The 15,538-nt window shown below is 42.9% G+C and overlaps 1 protein-coding gene across 2 annotated transcripts in view; it reads right to left on the reverse strand.

Annotated features, from left to right (window-relative positions):
• Nucleotides 1–2,251: 2,251 nt before the first annotated feature.
• b3glcta (beta 3-glucosyltransferase a) overlaps nucleotides 2,252–15,538 on the reverse strand; it is a 281,226-nt gene continuing 267,939 nt past the window's right edge. The window contains exons 13-14 of one of the 2 annotated variants that reach the window (XM_068032825.1): nucleotides 4,860–5,004; nucleotides 2,252–2,710 (exon numbers count right to left, since the gene is read on the reverse strand). In XM_068032825.1, coding sequence (XP_067888926.1) covers nucleotides 2,537–2,710; nucleotides 4,860–5,004 — 319 coding nt within the window. In that variant the 3' untranslated portion in view covers nucleotides 2,252–2,536. The remainder of the gene's footprint in view (nucleotides 2,711–4,859; nucleotides 5,005–15,538) is intronic. The other variant, XM_068032824.1, reaches the window with a different exon arrangement.

Here is a 15,538-nt window from a genome sequence, read left to right on the forward strand (position 1 = left end):
CATGGATTTTAGCAAGGCTTTTGACAAAGCCTCACATAGCAGACTGGTCAGCAAAGTAGAAGCCCCTGGGATCCACGGGCAAATGCTAAGTTGGATCCAAAACTGGCTCAGTGACAGAAAGAAAAGGGTAACCGTTGATGTGTCTTTTTGTGACTGAAAGGATGTTTTCAGTGAAGTTCTGCAGATCTCTTGCTTTTTGTGGTATATATCAATGATTTAACTGCAGGAGCATGATTAAGAAGTTTGTAGATGATACAAAAATTGGTCATGTGGTTGGTAGTGAGGAAGAAAGCTGTAGCCTGCAGGAATAGATCAATGAACTGGTCAGGTGGGCAGAAAAGTGATAAATGGAATTCAATCCAGAGAGGTAATGCACTTGGGGAGGGCGAACAAGGCAAGTGAATAGACAATACTGAGAAGCATAGAGTAACAGAGGGACCTTGGAGTTCATGTCCACAGATCCCTGAAGGTAGCAGGACAGATAGATAAGGTGGTTAAGAAGACATATAGGATACTTTCCTTTACCAGCTGAGGCATAGAATACAAGAGCAGGGTGGTTATGCTAGAACTGTATAAAACACTAGCTAGGCCATAGCTAGAGTACTGTACATAGTTCTGGTCACCACATTACAAGGAAGGATGTGATCGTATTAGAGAGGGTAAGAAGAGATTTACGAAGATCTTGCCAGGAATGGAGAATTTCAGCTACGAGGAAAGAATGGATAGACTGGGGTTGTTTTCTTTGGAGCTGAGGAGAGATTTAATAGAGGTGTACAAAATTATGACGGACCTAGATAGAGTGGATAGGAAGGACCTATTTCACTTAGCAGAGAGGTCAGTAACCAGGGGGCATAGATTTAAAGAAATTAGCAGAAGGATTAGAGGGGAGTTGAGAAATTTTTTCACCCAGAGGATGGTGCGAGTCTGGAACTCACTGCCTGAAAGGGTGCTAGAGACAGAAAAGTCTCATTGCATTTATAAAATTCTTGGATATAAATGTGAAATACTGTAATTTAAAGAGTGATGGACCAAAAGCTGGGAAATGGAATTAGGCTGGATAGTTATTTTTTGGTTAGCACAAACACGAGAAGCTGAATGGCTTCCTTCAGTGACGCAAATTTTCTATGTTTCTATGAAATAAAACCTGTCTCATCGACAGGTTTGCGTCTGCCTGCAATGAATTTGGCCTAACCATCAGCCTCAAGAAAACGAACATCATGGGGCAGGATGTCAGAAATGCTCCATCCATCAATATTGGCGACCACGCTCTGGAAGTGGTTCAAGAGTTCACCTACCTAGGCTCAACTATCACCAGTAACCTGTCTCTAGATGCAGAAATCAACAAGCGCATGGGTAAGGCTTCCACTGCTATGTCCAGACTGGCCAAGAGAGTGTGGGAAAATGGCGCACTGACACGGAACACAAAAGTCCGAGTGTATCAGGCCTGTGTCCTCAGTACCTTGCTCTACGGCAGCGAGGCCTGGACAACGTATGCCAGCCAAGAGCGACGTCTCAATTCATTCCATCTTTGCTGCCTTCGGAGAATACTTGGCATCAGGTGGCAGGACTATATCTCCAACACAGAAGTCCTTGAAGCGGCCAACACCCCCAGCTTATACACACTACTGAGTCAGCGGCGCTTGAGATGGCTTGGCCATGTGAGCCGCATGGAAGATGGCAGGATCCCCAAAGACACATTGTACAGCGAGCTCGCCACTGGTATCAGACCCTCCGGCCGTCCATGTCTCCGTTATAAAGACGTCTGCAAACGCGACATGAAATCGTGTGACATTGATCACAAGTCGTGGGAGTCAGTTGCCAGCATTCGCCAGAGCTGGCGGGCAGCCATAAAGACAGGGCTAAATTGTGGCGAGTCGAAGAGACTTAGTAGTTGGCAGGAAAAAAGACAGAGGCGCAAGGGAAGAGCCAACTGTGCAACAGCCCCAACAAACAAATTTCTCTGCAGCACCTGTGGAAGAGCCTGTCACTCCAGAATTGGCCTTTATAGCCACTCCAGGCGCTGCTTCACAAACCACTGACAACCTCCAGGCGCGTATCCATTGTCTCTCGAGATAAGGAGGCCCAAAAGAAAAAGAAGAAAAGAAAAGAAGAAAAATGGGTGGCAATTCAATCTTGCTGGGCAGGTTAGGTTAAAATTCCCCCCAGGATAATTTTTCACAATCACAGTGGCCAACTGATGCAGCAAATAGCACTTTGTGTGTAATAATGTAAGTTATTCATATATATATATAGATCGGACTTTATTTTTACAAAATTAGATAATACTTTTAACATTAACGGAAAAGCATAGATTGCACAAACCTTCCAGAAATACTGTTTAAATACTGTCCAAGAGTTACAAATATAATTCAGCATTTTACTTAGTAATATAAAAAGTATTAAGCAAAATTATTAATGTGAATATGACTTTAGAGGGTGTTTTGAAAATCACAATGCTATTTGCATTCAGTCTTAGTGAAAACTAAGAGAACTATTTATTGATATATTAAAAAATGGATATTAATTAATAAGGCATTCATAAATCTTCCCTTTCATTTTTTGGTTTCCTTATTATTTGGTGTGATACAGGGTCATCCTCATTTGCCAACCAAGTGAGATAGACTTCGACTGGATCAATATTCCAGTGTTTATGGAATGAAATGGGAACCTGGTGTGCAAGATAATCTTTTGGATAGTCCATTGGGCGTGCCTAGAAAATAGATACAATAGACATGTTAGAGATTATTTTTCTGCTCATAATTGCCAGATCATTCAAATTCTCTGAGTCATCATGATTTTATTAGATATCCCACCATGTAGCTTTACAAAAATTCTATTATGGCTCAGATTTACTACCCATACTATAGAATATTATCCACAATGGAGCATCCTATTATTCTTGTTAGTTACTTCATTCCAATAACTGTTATACTTTCACTGGGCCAGAATCTGCTGAAAAAAATGACAGCATGTGAACAACGCACACCATTATTAATGTGCAAATTAGGCAGCAAGTTCAAGGAATTAAGAGGTATACTGAGTTGCAACTCTCCAGAATTTGCTGATTAATTTATGCTGCTCTGCCATTTGCTTTGCACAAACAGCATCTCACCTCCATTATTTATTTGCTGCATTTGCACATTAACTGCCTCTTTAACAGGCAATAGAAAGTTAAGTCTAGTAATTAATAGCTTAAGTACCTTTTAAAATGTGAAAATTGTTAATGAAAGCTGATCAACCCGTCTGGCCCTGAAAGTGAACAATTTAAACTGAAAATTCTCATTCTTTCAGACAGTGAATTGTTGTTGGAGATTTCAAAAATGTAAAACTTTTAGTTTTTTTTGTTACTTTTCCTTTTTGACTCTTTTTCTCTCTCTTGGTTCAATCTAGCTTTCCCTCTCTTTATTTCTCTTTCTGTTCCTGATTTGACTTCAATTCATCCACATTAATTTGCCCTCCTTCTCAGTCCTTGCTTTATTAAGTTCTGAAACCTTGAATCTCATTGGTTAAGGAGAAAGGCTGCTGGTCTTGACATTGACATTCATGCCCTCACCATGCAGTTATCAGTTCTCACTTGAAAAACTTCCATTTCTCCAATCTCCTGTGTACCCTTCAACTTATTCAATCAATATCCAAGGCTACTGTATGCATAGAAAGCAAATGAGAACAGAAGGGTACTAAAATTTGTTATAAAGATTTATTGTTATAATAATAATGTATATAGGTTCAGTATTCCAGGTGTAGTGTCAAAAAACATTATATTGCACAGACAGGGTCGCTTGGCCAACTTCCCATCTTCCAGTCTCCACAAACTTGAGATCATCAAAGCTCTGCTGCCTGTGTCCTAACTTGCACCAAGTCCTGTTCAACTATCAACCCTGTGCTTGCTTAACCTACATTAGCTCCTGGTTGAGAATTGCCACAATTTTAAAATTCTCGTCCTTATTTTCAAATCCCTCTGTGAGCTCAATCCTCCCTATCTCTTTAGCCTCCACCAGCTCCATAACCCTGAGATATCTGCACTCCTCCAATTCTGGTGTCTTGCATAACTACCCATTGCCCCCCATCATTGGCAGTTATGCCTTTCACTGCTTAGACTCTAAGCTCTGGAATTTCCTTGCTAAACGTCTCTGTCTCCCTACCTCGCTTTTCTGCTTTAAGATACTCCTTAAAACCTGCCTCTCAACTGGCTTAAAATCTCTTTGTGGCTTGGTGTCAAATTTTGTTTGATTACGCTTCTGTGAAGTGCCTTGGGACGTTTTTCCATGTTAAAACCGCTATAGAAATGCAAGTTGCTGTTGTTGGAATACGTTTGATGTTTTTGATAGCTACTATTTAGAGCTTTGATAAATTCTGGTTTCCCGCCATGTCAGTGATTAATGACCATACTCAAAGTGGTGGTAGCCATGCTCCTCAACATATATAGAATTGCTAAACATTGTACATAGTGTGCATTTCGACCTGCTGTGATATCATGAAACACAACTCCTTTTATTCAAGTTACTTTGTACAGCTAACAAGGTTGTACAAATAGATATAGGAATATATGATCTGATGTTTAGGTAACTAAAACTGATAGCGGTTAAGTCGTTTCTTAAGTGGAATTTTGAGGTCAAGAGAAATAACTATTAATTCTCCTTTTTATTAATGGTTATTACTGCTTGCTTAAAATAAATGTTTAACTATTAAAGCTAATCTCATACATTGAAGTGTTGAAGCATTACTAGAAGGATAGATGCCTGCTCATGCAAACCTTGATTACTGATGGTGCATTATACAAGTAATTAGTCAGTCTGTTGCTTCCAGTTTGCAATAGATTTTTTTGTATTGGCAGCAGATCATTTGAAAGGGAGGATTACCTGGTGGAAAAGAGGACTGTGTGTTACTGGGATACCAAGACTGTTGAAGCACATTCCTAGAACCATATCGTCAGGTGCATCATTACTGTAACAACTGCATCCACTTGCAAGTAATTGCTTTACTGCTTCTCTGCTAAAGACAATTCTATATAAAAAAGCAAGAAAATTGAGCTATAATTGGGAACAGGAAAATAATACATTAGATTAATTTTAAACCACAGTTTGGTTTAATTTATTAATAACATTTAACAGAGCTTGATGTTTCAGGTTTGAAGTCTGTTTGTGAATGCAGGTGTTTCTGCATGCCACGTATTCTAAAATCGATGCTAGTGATTATTTCAGTGGAAAAGTTGACTTGACTACAATTTCTGGAGAAGGAAATGCATATACCTTCATATTATTAGCAAAACTGAGTGTCATTCAAGTTTGTTTATTGCATTAACCTTTTTGTCAAGTACTTGGAAATGGGATGTAGCATGGTGTTGGTAGTGAAGGAATCAAAAAAATTGGAAGGCCAAATTGTTGTACCATTAGACTATGAATGGTACTCATTAGCTTTCTCTATCACACATCAAAAGATATTTTCCAGATGACCTGTTGCTTTATTAAATTACAGTTTTTAAAAGCAAGATAAGAACACAAGAAAACATGAAGCAAGAAAGGTCGTTCAGCTTATCAAGCCTATTCATTACATGGGGTAATAGTAAAGCCGTGGTCATATTACTGAACTAGTAATCCAGAGGCCTGTACTAATAATCCAAAGAATGTGAGTTCAAATCTTGTTATGCCTAATTGAGAACTTGAATTCAGTTTAAAAATAAATAAAAAGCTGGTACTAATAAAAGCAAATCTATCGAATTGTTGTAAAATCCCAGCTGGTTCACTAATGCCCTTTAGGGAAGGAAAGCTGCTGTCCTTACCTGGTTGGCTTATATGTGAATTCAGTCCCACACTTAATTCTTAACTGCCCATTGTTCTCATTATTAATTTCTATTTTTTACATTTTGTAATCTTTTAATCTACCATATCTCTTGGCATTTCTTTGCGGACAAAGATTTTGGGAAGGTTGTAGACATCGGTTGCAGGCGCGCTGGTGACTAGTTAGGCCTATCCGTGACCAGCAGGTTCTCCCACAGTGGGTACAAGTGAAGGTGTAGTCGCTGCTGGGGGCAATTATATCTATCCTACTCCTTTTCTCTTTCATGCTGGTTCTTCGCTCAGTCTCGAAAGTGTCTGTAGCCCTCCTCATGTAGCAGCTCCAGGCACCACGATCTGTGGCCTATGCTTCCCACTGGCAATGGTCGATGAGGCACACAGAGAAGGATGTCTTCAAGGAGTCCTTGAAATGTTTGCATGGGGCCCTCGGCTCCTTTTACCCGTGGTCAGCTCTCCATACAACACGATCTTGGTTAAAGGAAGAGCAAATAATTGAACACAGCTTTTGATCTTAGGTTAACATTTTTTTTTAGCAATTTCTTCCACCTCTGCTCCTAATTTTCACTTTCACCAAATTCTAGTTTTTAAAAGTCCTTACTCTGTTTTCAGTTCACTCTGTTACTAGCTCACTCTGCTCTAAATAAGATGATTGTGTATTGCTGAAAATAGAGACATGTTGTCCAAGCTTTTCGTCTTGCACTCATCAGGACAATCGCAAGAATAACCAATGTAAGGGAAAACAACAACTTATACTGCATGAGAAGAGAGTGCTGATTGGTGAGCAAGTGAACTCTGACTGGTAGAGGTGTTGCCATGGAGAATGCACCAGTTTACGGTCACTGACAGTTAACTGCCAAGCTTTGATTGAAATTTAAACCAGGCAGTTTGACTCTCATCAGGACAATCGCAAGGATGTAGCAGCTTAATGCTGCAAGAGCACTAATTTAAAAACATTACAGCTTCAAATAATGCCACATGCTTAACCACTGCAGGCATATTCACAACATAACCACTAAGAGGGGCTGGGCATCAATTTGGTATCAGCATACTTGGCTGTTGGAGATGGGGGATTCGCAGCTACCTGGTGACAGAATTAAATATCAGATACCACATGGCACACAGCACTCACTTGTGTTGTCTTGATGTCAGCATTCAATAAAATATAATCATGTACATAATGATCAATTGAAACTATTTTGCCATGACTTTAACATCCCATTGAGCCTTCAAGTGTTCCATATGAGATGGTTCAGGAGGACAATGACAACTCCTCAGAGGAGGTCCCCCATTCTGAGGGTGCACCATCACAGGACTCAGGCAGATCCTGTACCACTCAGATACTCATACTTTGATGGGACCAGTCAGGCAGACGTTTGGGTTTTCACTTGGTGATTCACGCATGACATGTGAGCAAGGTCAAATAGTGGAGACAGGGACAGCAGTGGAGAATCTGTGTCAGAGGCCACAGGACGCTTCAAACTCTGTTCAGCTCGATGGAGATGTTGTACCTCATGAACATGATACTTCTGGAGCACCAGCAAACCACATGCGATATATTGGCAGGTGTTGCAGGTACACTGTAAACACTTGCAGAGAGATTAGAGGAGTCATAGAAACATCAAAACATGGAAAATAGGAGCAACAGTAGGCCAAATGGACCTTCAGGCCTGCTCTGCCATTCAAAAAAGATCATGGCTGATCATCTAATTCAGTACCCTGTTCCTGCTTTCTCCCCATATCCCTTGATCCCTTTGGCATTAAGAAATATATCTATCTCCTTCTTGAATATATTTAATGACTTGGCCACCACTGCCTTCTGCAGTAGAGAATCCCACAGGTACACCACCCTCTGAGTGAAGAAATTTCTCCTCATCTCGGTTCTAAATGGCATACCCCGTATCCTGAGACTGTGACCTCTGATTCTGGAATCCCCAGCCATCGGGAATATCCTCCCAGCATCAAGCCTGTCTAGTCCTATCAGAATTTTATATATTTCTATGAGATCCCCTCTTATTAGAGTCATAGAGTTTTACAGCACAGAAACAAGCCCTTTGGCCCAACGCGCCTGCGCCGACCATCAAGCACCCGTCCTAACTAATCCCATTTCCCCGTACTTGGCCTGTAGCCTTGTGTGTTATGGTGTTTCAAGTGCTCATCTAAATACTTCTTGAATGTCGTGAGTGTTCCTGCCTCTACCACCCCTTCAGGCAGTGTGTTCCAGATTCCAACCATCCTCAGGGTGAAAAAATTCTTTCTCAACTCCCCTCTAAACCTCCTGCCCCTTACCATAAATCTATGCCCCCTAGGTATTGACCTCTCCGCTAAGGGAAAAAGTTTCTTCCTATCTATCCTATCAATGCCCCTCATAATTTTGTATACGTCAATCAGGCCCCCCCTCAGCCTTCTCCGCTCCAAGGAAAACAACCCCAGCCTATCTTCATAACTGAAATTCTCCAGCCCAGGCAACATTCCGGTGAATCTCCTCTGCACGCTCTCCATTGCAATCACGTCCTTCCTACAGTGTGGTGACCAAAACTGTACACAGTACTCCAGCTGTTCTTCTAAACTCCAATAAATATAGGCCTAGTAAACCCAATCTCTCCTCATACGTCAATCCTGCCATCTCAGGAATCAACCTAGTAAATCTTCTTTGCACTCCCTCCATGGCAAGAACATCCTTCCTCAGATAAAGAAACCAAAACTGCACACAATACTCCAGATGTGGTCTCACCAAGGCCCTGTATAACTGCAGTAAGACATCCTTGCTGCTGTACTCAAATCCATCTTAAGAACAAGTGGCATGATGTTGTAGGCCTTGGTGACAATGTCTTTGTCCATGGCAAGTGTGGGCACCTGGATGCAGCATCAAACGTGGCAATCAAACAAATGCATGCAGATCCTTAACAATGGCTTGCACACTATGGGCTGAATTTTGTGGCGCCTGCGTGGCTCCCGTGCTAGGCTGAAAAGGCGGGTGGAATCCCGCCTCGGCCTGTTGAAGCTCGCCCCAGCATAATCTACCCGTGCTCATGCATTTAAGTGTCCAGCTCCAGGATCTCCATCCCTTTAAAGATGGTGATCCCGCCTCAAAGAGCTGCCAACTAATTAGAGGGCTGGAAGCTCAGCAATATTGGCAGCGCCAGCAGTGGCCACTACTGATACTTCAGAGGCCTTGGACCCAGGCCCAGTGCTGGAGCCCAGACCCAAGCCGAGTGAGGCGGGGTCACCGGGGCCAGATCGGTAAGCCGCAGCAAGGGGGGAGGAAGGGGTCAGGGAGGTGGTTGGTTTTCCGCCAGGGTCACAGATTGCCCATAGTGTAGGCCCCCCCTGAACCCCACAGGGAGGGAGGCAAGGTGCTCTCCAGTTCATTGCATGGTGGAGGCCCCTCCCACCCCCATTTAAATCACAGCGGGAGCAGCAAGAGGCCCACAGGTGCAACATATAGGCCATTTAAGGGCCTGAAGTGGCCTCTGGGCGGAAAGGTTGTCTTTGGCCTATCCCACCCCCAACAAAACTGCATTGCATCAGGGAGACGAGGGGCGCTCTGCCCCCAACCCCCTACCCCTATCTTGGCTGAAGCCACAGGGGTTGCACCACATAGAAGTGCTAGGAAGAGGAAGTGCAAAGATTTGCAGTTGCACAAGGGTCTGCACATGGATGTGTTACACAATGCTAGACTGGTAGGTTTCTGTTACATTTTTGCACACATAAATATTTTTTCCACCACCTTCCCATGTGGCCCATTTTTGATTGCTGCTTGGCAAGTGGCCTTTTCACTTGTGACAGTGTCATAGAGTTATACAGCACAGAAACAGGCCCTTCGGCCCATTGTGTCCGTGCTGGCCATCAAGCACCTATCCCAATCCTAAATGCTAATACAGGACTGCTTTGTGTTGGGGCAATCGCTTGATGGGTAGGGGGAGGAATGAGGCTGGGAAATGACATTTGCGTGTGGTTGTCAGATGGGTGCCTGGCAGAACCTAAGTAAACCTTGCAATAATTGGGGCAATCAGGACAGCAATGTGCGCTGCTGTTGGTACACTGGCTGCAACACATTATGCTGTGTCCTCCTTGGACTCATCTGAAGAGGCTCTGTGTTTTGCAGGTCCCTCCTGCCGGTCCAAACCTCGCTGCTGTGAAAGGTTGTGCAGAGTGCAGCACACCACAACCATTCTGGAAATCTTGGCTGGTGTGTATTGAAGTACATCTCCATATCTGTCCAGGCATCTAAAGTGCATATTCTGCATGCCAATAGTTTGTTCAGTGACACATCTGGTTTTCATATGGCTTTCACCGTATCATCTCTGGGAGTCATTGGGTTCCTCACAGGTGTATCATCAATGATCTTTTAAGTGGGTATACCTTGTCTCTAAGCAGCCAGCTGGTAACTCTGTTTTGAGATGCGAAGAGATCAGGGAGGGTGGACTACTGCAAGACGAAAACATCACGGCAGCTGCCCAGGAATCTTGCAGACACCTGCATAAAGATCATTTTATGGCTTCACACCAGCTGCACGTTGATGGAGTGGAAGCCCTTGCAGTTAATGAATATTCGCTGGTGACCTGGAGGTGCCTTAATTGGCATGTGTACAGTTAATGATGCCCTGTACCTGTGGGGAGCCAGTGAGAGCTACAAACCCGAGTGCCCACTCATTCTGACTGGCCTCATTGGTGGGAAAACTGACATAATTGCCTGCCTTGGCAAACAAGCCATCAGTCACCTGAGCTATGCATTTGTTCACCAACTGCAAGATCATGCAAATGGCTCCAGCAGAGCCCTGGGAGGATCCAAGGCAAAGGAGCTGAGGGCAGTAGATTTTTTGATAGACACCGGTAAAGCATGGCCATTAGGTACACACGGCAGTAGGTCTTGTTCCAGCAGGTTACAAATGTCTGTTACCATCTGATGTGAGACCCTGTGTCTCCTGAGAGGTTTCAGTACTTAAGGGATTATCCTGACATGTCTTCAACTCTCTCACCTGCTGCTGAGTTTTTACCTTGCTTTCAATAGTAAGTTCTAGGAAGCCACAGTTAAATTGCAAAAGCTATGTTAATATCACTGGAATTCATTGAGTAACATATTGAAATTGACAGCCCAGCTTTCCTGAGGGATTGCCTGCACACGGCCTAACATGCTGCAGATAAAAGCAGAAGACGGCGAGCTGGAGCTGGCTTCCGGATGCGCTGTCAATTTTCCCAGTTTTAATCCCGCATGATAAAATTCAGCCCATCATTACCATAGACTGCATCACAGATACTGCCAGACCTGCTGAGTGGTTCCAGCATTTCTTGTTTTTATTTCAGATTTCCAGCATCCGCAGTATTTTGCTTTTATATTACCATAGACTGGATCAGTTGCACGAAATGTTCTCTGCTTTGTGAAATAAGGGAAATGGCGACCCTGAGAATTGATGGCCTTGGGATATTGGATGAGATCTTTTTCCAAGCCACGAATGTTCAAATGAAAAGTGACTAATTGAAGTCATTTTGCAATCACTTGTTAGAAAGCCTGCAGAAATGTCATGCTATTAGTCAGTGGAAAGCACATGAAAGAATGAGTGCAGACATCAATAACAAGGACTCTTACACAATCAATGTTGAGCTTTAGGCTCAGTGTAAAGTTTTTAAAAAACATTAAAAAGTAACAAAACTCACTGAAAGCTTGAAGGCAGTACTTAAGTTGATGAAAGGAATCTTTCACAATGAACAACAACAAACTCCTGGGTTTCTCTGCAACTTTCAACACAGTTGCCCTCTACTCCACTGTCCAGTTCAATAGGGCTTCCACTCCTACAATCTGATCTTAGTCACAGCAATAACATCTCTTCCCACCCCTGTACTGTAACCTTGGAAGTCCCCAGTGATCTATCCTTTCCTACCAGTGATTTTGACAGCCGCATCATTCACTGGTGTCAGAGTTTACAATGTAGAACCTTCTGTTGTTGAAGTCTCCCTTTGTGTGCCAGTTTCTCCTGACGGATGAGTAACCGTAAATTAATGTGTGTCTTGCTGAAGAGTTTTGAAGATCTACGAGGCAGCTTAGCAGGTAGTGTAGCTGAGGGGGAAGTAGTTATGAGGGAAGTAGCAGGTGTTAAATATGTGAGTGCATGCAGGAAGTGGTGTAGTGAAATATCCTGTTGTGATCGGGGAAAAGGTATGGGAAGCAGGGGATAGAAGGATTGAAGCTTAATTGCAAGAGTTTTGAAGGGGAATCTTGCCTTGGCAGTCCTGTTGAACTTGTTAAATTTCATCCTGCACAGCAGCCAGTTCCTTGAAATAATGCTCCTGAGACTGATCTGCTGTGCCACCTCTCTTGATTGCTGCTAGCTAACTTAACAGAGCACCTGTTGCATTGGCAAGTAAGAGGACCTCTAATCTGTTTCCCACTTGGTCCATGAGAATTGGAGGTGCAGTGAACTTAACCTGTTACCTGCTTCTTCAATAACTCGCACACATTTGAAAAGTGAACCCCCCACCCTGTCCCCCAACTTTAAGGGATGCGCTCTTCCTTTCAGCAGCAGGTGGATTTCATGCTCTCCAAATCAGCTTGCCTGTTGTGTTTAATTCAGACCTTGATAACTGACTGGTCCTCCTGCCAATCTAACCTGCAGGCAGAGCTATCACCTCAGCCACTGCCTGCTTGATGTAGGCTCCAAATGAAAATCAGCCTCAAAGTCTTGTGAACTGGTCCAAGAGTCCTGTAGGGTGTCATTGTGAACTGGAACAGTGAGTGATGAAGTAACGTTTGGGTGGGTGTTGATTGATCTGTTGAAAATCGAGTGTCATTTTCCTTTTTTACAGTAAAGATTTATTATTTGTGAACTATAAAAGTGCTTAAAATTAACCAGAATTCATCACTTTTAATTGATAGGTTCAAAGTATGTCAACAAGTTTATGCGTTCAACATTTGGGTTTTCCTTTCAGAAATTCATGTACTTCAGATGTTTTTTTCCTCTAATACAACTGAAGGAATATGGTATATGTCTTTGAAAGCCTGTCTAAGTACTTGTTTTCATGTTAATGCTATTCTTGAGTTCTCAGCTTTTTGGGTCAGGATCAGCTTTTCCTAGTTTTCTAAATTGGCATGTATAAGCATTACATGGTTCTGTGACTTAGCCACAAGCCTTTATAATGAATAAATTGGAGATCACACGTTTTGTGAACATTATTCTATGAAAATGTTATGGTTCCAAAAAGATTGAATTTGATTATGAATGCAAGGCTCAAAAAGTGGGCACATGGGAAAAGAAAACTGGCATACTTCAGAAGTAAGTCTATTTGGTTGAATACAATCTAATTGGATGAGACAACTTTTGAAACTGTTGAACAAGAAAAAAAATCAATGTCAACAACTAGAGGAACTCAACTCACCAGCAACTTGTCTGAAGTCTTAGAATCATAGAATGGTTACAGCATAAAGGAAGCCATTCAGCCCATCGTGTCCATGCCAACTCTCAAGAGCAACTCAGCTAGTCCCACTTGCCCGCCCTTTCCCTGTAGCACTGAAAATTTTTTCTCTTCAGATAATTATCCAATTCCTTTTTGAAAGCCAGAATTGACTCTGTCTCCACCTTACTTTCAGGCAGTGCATTCCAGATCATAACCACCTGCTGGATGTAATAGTTTTTCCTCATGCCACCTTTGCTTCTTTTGCCAATCATCTTAAATCAGTGTCCTCTAGTTCCCTTCTGCCAATGGGAACAGTCTCATACTATCTACTCTGTCCAGACCCTTCATGATTTTGAACACCTCTATTAAATCTCCTCTCAACCTTCTCTTCCCTGAGGAGAACAACACCAGGTTCTCCAATCTATCCATGTAACTGAAGTCCCTCATCCCTGGAACCATTCTGGTAAATCTTTTCTACACCCTATCTAATGCCTTCACATCCTTCCTAAAGTGTGGTGCCCAGACTTGAACACAATACTCCAGTTGAGGTGTTTTATAAAGGTCCACCATAACCTCCTTACTTTTGTATTCTGTGCCTCTACTTATAAAGCCCAGGATCCCATATGCCTTATTAAACACTTTCTCAACCGGCCCTGCCACCTTCAATGATTTGTACACATATACCCCCAGGTCCCTCTGCTCTTGCACCCACTTTAGAATTGTATCCTTTATTTTCCTACCAAAATGCATCACTTCACACTTCTCTGCATTAAATTTCATCTGCCACGTGTCCACCCATTCCACCAGCCTGTCTATGTCCTCTTAAAGTTTAATCCTATCCCCCTCACAGTTCACAATACTTCCAAGTTTTGTGTCATTTGCAAATATTAAAATTATGCCATGCATATCCAAGTCTAGGTCATGAACATAGATCAAGAAAAGTAATGGTCCTAATACCGACCCTTGGGGAACCCCACTACATACCCTCCTCCAGTCCGTAAAACAATCATTCGCCACTACTCTCTGTTTCCTGCCAATCAGCCAACTTCGTATCCATGTTGCCACTGTCTCTGTTATTCCATGGGCTGCTTCTGCCATATTATTAGAGGACACAGGGCTAGAAATTTGGGAATCGCCATTTTTCATCTACTTACTCTTTGCATGAATGTTAAGGTTTGAGGAGCCCTGGATATTAGGTCTCGAACCTCATTTGCAAAGGAACAGTGCTGTGGGAGCAGCCCAAGAAGGTAAGTGGTAGAAGATCAGCATTAGCAGTGGCCTACAGTTGAATAATGGGTTGCGTGGGACTAGTCTAAGAGGGGGAAGGTGGGAAGTATTCATCAATGGCAATCAGTGGCCTGGGAGGGGTAACTTTGGCCAGCAGCACCCTTAGGATCAGCGTCTGGAGGTCGGGGATCTTGGTGCTGGGGAGCCTGAGGTCAGGGGTCAGCACCAGGGAGTCTAGAGGTCAGAGATCAGGGGGTTTTGGGGACAGGGGACAGGAGCAGTGGCTATCAGGGAGGTTGTTTTGAATTATTTGTTCTGGGAGTGTGGGCTGGGCAGGCTGGGAATTCATTGCACATCCCGAGTTACCCTCAGAGGGATTTGATACAGGCTGAAAATAAGGGATCGAGCATTTAGGATTGAGATGAGGAGAAATTTCTTCACTCTTTGGAATTCTCTACCTTAGAGGGCAGTGGATGATCAGTTGTTGAGTATATTCAAGACAGAGTCTAAGGGAATCAACTGATATAAGGATAGTACAGGAAGATGAAGTTGAGGTATAAGATCAGGCATTATCTTATTGAATGGTGAACAGGTTCGAAGGGCCAAATGGCCTACTCCTGCTCTTATTTCTTAAGTTCTTATGATACAACTGGGTGGTTTGCGAAGCCACTTCAGAGGGCAGTTAAAAATCAATTACATTGGTGTGGGACAGGAGTCCCATGGAGGCCAGACCTGTGAGGATGGCAGATTTCCTTCCCTAAAGGCCATTAATGAATCAGTTGGGTTTAACGACAATCCAATGGGTTCATAATTCCTTTCACTTATACCAGCTTTTATTTCCAGATCTTTTAAACTGAATTCAAGTTCTCAATCTGGCATGGTGGGGATTAACACAACTGAATGCTGGAAATACTCAGCAGGTCAGGCAGCAGCAGTGGAGAGAAAAAAAGAGTTAATGTTTCAGGTCAATGAGCTTTCATCAGGGGGTTCAATATGGGTACGAGAGGAGCACTGCTGCTCCACATAGGGTTTTCCAGAGTGCAATCTGAGCACCTCAAGCAAGTGTTGGTATATTTGTATATGTAAAGGGTCTGACACCTGCTTCAGGCGTGGTTAGACACCTCTTGT

The sequence above is a fragment of the Heterodontus francisci genome, chromosome 6 (genome assembly GCF_036365525.1).
Source record: "Heterodontus francisci isolate sHetFra1 chromosome 6, sHetFra1.hap1, whole genome shotgun sequence".
NCBI classification, from domain to species: Eukaryota; Metazoa; Chordata; class Chondrichthyes; order Heterodontiformes; family Heterodontidae; genus Heterodontus; species Heterodontus francisci.